General features: G+C 33.2%; 1 protein-coding gene across 1 annotated transcript in view; it reads left to right on the top strand.

The window, feature by feature from the left end:
• Nucleotides 1-487: 487 nt before the first annotated feature.
• The window catches only part of Phum_PHUM221270 (arf6 guanine nucleotide exchange factor, putative), a gene marked incomplete at both ends in the record, with an annotated part of 5,358 nt that continues 845 nt past the window's right edge, over nucleotides 488-5,000 (top strand). Inside the window, 9 exons of the mRNA XM_002425766.1 lie at nucleotides 488-529; nucleotides 1,549-1,787; nucleotides 2,436-2,652; nucleotides 2,747-3,137; nucleotides 3,220-3,896; nucleotides 4,051-4,271; nucleotides 4,360-4,553; nucleotides 4,622-4,814; nucleotides 4,913-4,971. Coding sequence (XP_002425811.1) covers nucleotides 488-529; nucleotides 1,549-1,787; nucleotides 2,436-2,652; nucleotides 2,747-3,137; nucleotides 3,220-3,896; nucleotides 4,051-4,271; nucleotides 4,360-4,553; nucleotides 4,622-4,814; nucleotides 4,913-4,971 — 2,233 coding nt within the window. The remainder of the gene's footprint in view (nucleotides 530-1,548; nucleotides 1,788-2,435; nucleotides 2,653-2,746; nucleotides 3,138-3,219; nucleotides 3,897-4,050; nucleotides 4,272-4,359; nucleotides 4,554-4,621; nucleotides 4,815-4,912; nucleotides 4,972-5,000) is intronic.

Below are 5,000 nucleotides of genomic sequence, written 5' to 3'. Positions count from 1 at the left end.
ACGAAAATTTTTTTGTTGTTATTTATCAAGATGTGTGACTGTCGAACGCGGAGCGAGTAGTTTTAAATTTCCGCGAAATCAAATCCACCAATCAAAAGTCACGAAAAGACGGTAAAAAATTTCAGCCAATGAGATGAAGCGTTACATTTTTTTTTTTTCCCGACAGTTTGACTTTTTATCCGTTAATTTTTTTTGTTTTGTCATAGTTCGAAGCGTTATGACGATGATGATGATGTGTAAAATTAATTTAATTTAATTTTTGTGATTTGTTTTAATCAAGACCGATTAATAAATAAATAATTGTGATTGTGTTCTTGTTAAAACCGTGCGTGTTATTTTAATAATTTAATTAATGTAAAATCGAATATTAAATATGAAATGAAATCAGTAAATGCAACGGATTTAAAAAAAAAAAAAAAAAAAATGTTATTTATCGAAATGAATTGTTGAATTTCGAGTATTTAATTAAATAAATAAATATGTCCGAATGAAAAAAGTGCTTTTCATAAAGGTTGAGAGAGGATTCAAGGTTGAAAAATTCAAACGTTTTACAAAAAAAACCGTTTTCGTATTGAATTATTATTATTATTAATGTGAAAAAGTCGCCATTAATCAAACGTCTGCGTGAAAACGAGATAATTAACATAAAGCGCGCAAACATTAATGTAATTAAATATCTATTCATTTGTTTTATGGTGCAACATAATATCATTATTATTATTATTATTATTATCATTAATAATTTTTTAAAATAAGCTTCTTATTTTTTTTTACATTTTTTATCTGTAATTTTTTTTTTTTTTTTTTTTTTCTATAAAAAAATTAAAAGGAAAGTGAATATACGTATCGAATGGTTTATTATTAATTTCTTTCATTTATTTTTTATTTTTTTATTAAACATTATCAAATCGTAAATTGTTTTTTTTTTTCTCACAAGCTTTTATTTTTTTTAAATTTGATTTCACTCGTGTGTGTGTGTGTAAGTGTAAGTGTAACGTTATTAGCTCGTCGTAAAAAAAAATATTTTATCTTTTATTATTATCCACCATTAAACACGACAAGGCTACTTGTCGGGGTTTTTAAGTATTTATCCGAGGTTTCTACCCGATTCCTTAGGGACAAATACTCGAATTTCGGTGGTGCCACTTATTATAAGATAGCACCACATCAATTCTTGAAGGTCTTCCTGAGTCCATCTTTATTCGATGGGAACGATTTGTCTCCTGACCTGGGCTCCGGTGACTAACATCTTTGGAGTGGCCAGGGTCAGAAGCAGTGAAATTCACATTCTCGTCGAGCTGCCTCAGGTCGACAGTAGAACAAGATTTTGTTTTTGGTTCTTACTTTGTCTTGTTCTCATTTTTTTGCTCTTTTTTTTAAGCCAACAGCACGTGGCGTTCTCAAACGGTCACCCATCCAAGTTTGCACCACGCCCGATGCTGCTTAACTTCGGTGATCGTACGGGAACCGGTGTGACCAGCACGCTATGGCCGTTGGCTTTATCTTATTATTATTATTATTATTATTATTTGTGTTTTGTTTTTTTAGCCTTCGATATTGGACGAGCCGACGGTTTCGGAACCGAAAAAAAAATCCATTACGAATTCGGAAAAATTTTTAAAAGATTCATTTGGGAAAGATGAAAATCATTACGGTAATAATAACAAAACGAAAACTCCAAGATTCGAAGCATTCATGATGACGGGAGATTTGATATTGAATTTGTCGAGGACTCAACAGAGCAGCGGAATTTTACCCAAGCGACAGAAAAAAATCGACAGTTTGAGGTATTTTATTTATTTATTATTATTATTATTAATTACGTAATGTCGTACGTAATGTTACCGTACTTGCTAATCCCACGTCTCTTAAATGTTATGTAAGTGTGCGACACTCATAAAAAACGATAAAAATATTAATTTTTATAATGGATGTAATGATTTATTATTTGAAAAAAAGAGAGAGAGAGAGAGATAGAGATAGAGCCACGTCTTTATAAAAAAATTTTTTTTTTTTTCCCCCCATAAGATAAAAATTGTCTGAGTTTGCTGTTGAGTTTTTTTTTTTTTTTTTCTGTTTTTTATTGAACGCGTTAAAATATTTGCGGGCTTACAGGCGACGGAAAGTTGGCTGTCTGACGCAAAAAGCTAAGGAAATCCCTTCCTTAAACTGAATGCCAACTCCCCACAATAAAAAATTTCAAACGTTCAAATTAAAAATAATAATAATAATAATGAAAATTACCTAAAATAAACATTTAAAAAAAAAAAAAAAAACCTTTAGGTGTTTATATTATTATTATTATTATTAATTTATTTATTTACATTGCGGTGTGTGGGTGTGTGTGTGTGTGTGTGTGTGTAATCAAATATTTAAATTTATTTATTTGTTAAACGTTTGAATAATTGAACCTCCCCCCCCCCTTGCAGTTTCAGGTATCATCATCACAAAAATCACAATCGTCAGGATCATCACAATTCGGTACCCACAAGCCCAAATGAATCTAATTCGGGTATAAGAAAAAGATCATTGTCATCCCCGCCGGAGAGTCCGACAAGTACCGACGAATCGAAAACGTTCGGTGGAACATCTTGTTACACTTTTCAAACGGGTGTCAGAACTAGCCGAAGTGAAGATCATTTACAATGCCAGGTTTTGAAGAAGTTTGAAAATTACCAAAAAAAAAAAAAAATTTTTTTTAACTCTTCTCCTTATTTATTTATTTAATTATTTGTTTTTTTTCCAGAAAAATTCATCTATTTCCACGGTGGATATAGACATAGATGACGACATTAGAAGTAGTTTGAATACGTTGCTTGATACTAGAGTGGATGGTGATAAAACCACAACACATCATTGTAATTCAATTTCAGATAGAATAGGAACGGGTCCGATCGATGATCGGTCATCTGACAGTTTAGAAATGTCATCATCAAATACAACGGTATTACACATAGCCGAAGAGCCTCCACACGTAAAATTAGAAATTTCTAATGGGAGTCAAAATACGAGTGGAGAACGAAAAACGAAGCCTTCGGAAGAGGGCAAAAGAATATCGGAACCTCCTCATAAAAGAGAGGAAAATAGGAAAAGTGGTAATTTCGATAAGATTAATAACGAATGCTCGAAGAATTCCGGTGAGTGAACATTTCGGATAAATTTATACGTTGAGTAAGAAAATTGTGACGAATACTATTTAAATTGCACCCACGTTTGCAGGTTTAGAAAAAGGATCGCCCAAAACCGATAGAATAGTTTGGACTTACAACGCTCCTCATTCGGGATCTCCCTCTCACTCGAATTGCGGTTCCGTTTCCGGTTCGGAACATAATTTGTGTCACGCGAGCACGATTTCTTCTTCGTCTAGTTCTCAAAGAAGCCTTTCACCGGTATCACCGACGAGTGTTTCCTCTTCGATAATGTCATCGAATTCGAATTCGTTGCAGCAAAAAAATCAGCAACCCGAAATTGAAATGAAACCGCAAAGCAATCACAATTCAATTCCGGATCACTGGAATCCCACGAGCGACGTGTCTGCGAGCGAAGCCGTTTCGAACATTTCTTCTCCCGACTATCAAGAAGAAATAACAATGGACATACTCAACGCGAGAGATTTAATGATGGAAATAAGTGATCCTAGTGATTCCGATTCGACTTTATTAGTGAGCGATCCTGTATCGGGATCGCAAAATCGAAGTACTGCTAACAGTGATAAAAACGAAGAAAAAATGCCCAGGGGAAAAAGCAAATTAAACGGTAAACCCAATTGCTTTTTCTCGAATACCAGTGATCATAAAATAATAATTCAAGTCAAAGGACCGGAAACGACGAATGTTATTAGAAATAATAATAATTTTTATCAAGAAAAGGAAACGACCGAACAGACAAATTCGGAGGTTCGTTAATATTTATTAATCAATTAATTCAAAAAATGTTCATCAAAATAAAATTTATATCGCGTTTAAAAAATTAAAAATAGGACGTGATAAAAGATTAGTAAAGCTTAAAATAATTTAAAACCCTCTTAAACCTTTTTTTTTTTTTTTTTAGGAGTCGAAGGAGAAGGAGGGCTGTGACGAAACTTGCGAAGATGGAGTTAATAAATCGCCTTCTCAATCTGGTAGCGACGAAGACAGCGACATTGAATCCTTACACAGTTTTCATTATTCACCGAAAGCGGTCGATCTTCCAAGTGCAATAAGATTAGCTAAAAGGTTGTACACGTTGGACGGTTTTAAGAAAAGCGACGTTTCCAGGCATTTAAGTAAAAAGTATATATTTTACTATTTTATTTTACTATTGTAATTATTGTAATTAACTGTGTTTCGTTATGGCTAATCGTGAAAATGGATTTTACAGTAACGACTTCAGCCGTGCAGTGGCAGAAGAATATTTAAAACATTTTACTTTTACGAAAGACACACTGGATACGGCATTACGAAAGTTCCTTAAACAATTCAGCCTGGCGGGGGAAACTCAGGAAAGAGAAAGGGTTTTAGTACATTTTTCAAAAAGGTATCTGGAATGTAATCCCGGTACTTTTAATTCTCAAGGTAAACATTTGGGTCGGGGGGGGGGGAAAACTCAAGTTAGGAGTGTGTTGAGATGAATTCTTTTTCAGATGCGGTTCACACGTTAACATGCGCTCTCATGCTTCTAAACACGGATTTAAACGGTCAGAATATAAGTAGAAAAATGACATGTGAAGAATTCATAGATAATTTAAGGGATTTAAACGAAGGGGAAAATTTTCCACGAGATATTCTTAAAGCTCTTTATCAGGCCATAAAAAATTATCCACTCGAATGGGCATTGTGAGTGTTTAATAAAAAATTTTCTTGCACTTGACTATTTTTTCATTTGATAAAAATTACAAAAAAATTTTTTTTTTTTTTTTTTTTTTTTGTTAAAGGGATGATGAAGCAGATCGAGTGAGCAATCAACTTTCCGTTGACGAAAAAGGGGATTTGAGTAATTACTACGGAAATCCATTTTTAGGA

The sequence above is a fragment of the Pediculus humanus genome, genomic scaffold (genome assembly GCF_000006295.1).
Source record: "Pediculus humanus corporis 1103172107574 genomic scaffold, whole genome shotgun sequence".
NCBI lineage: Eukaryota > Metazoa > Arthropoda > Insecta > Psocodea > Pediculidae > Pediculus > Pediculus humanus.
This window is presented reverse-complemented; position numbering and strand designations above follow the sequence as displayed.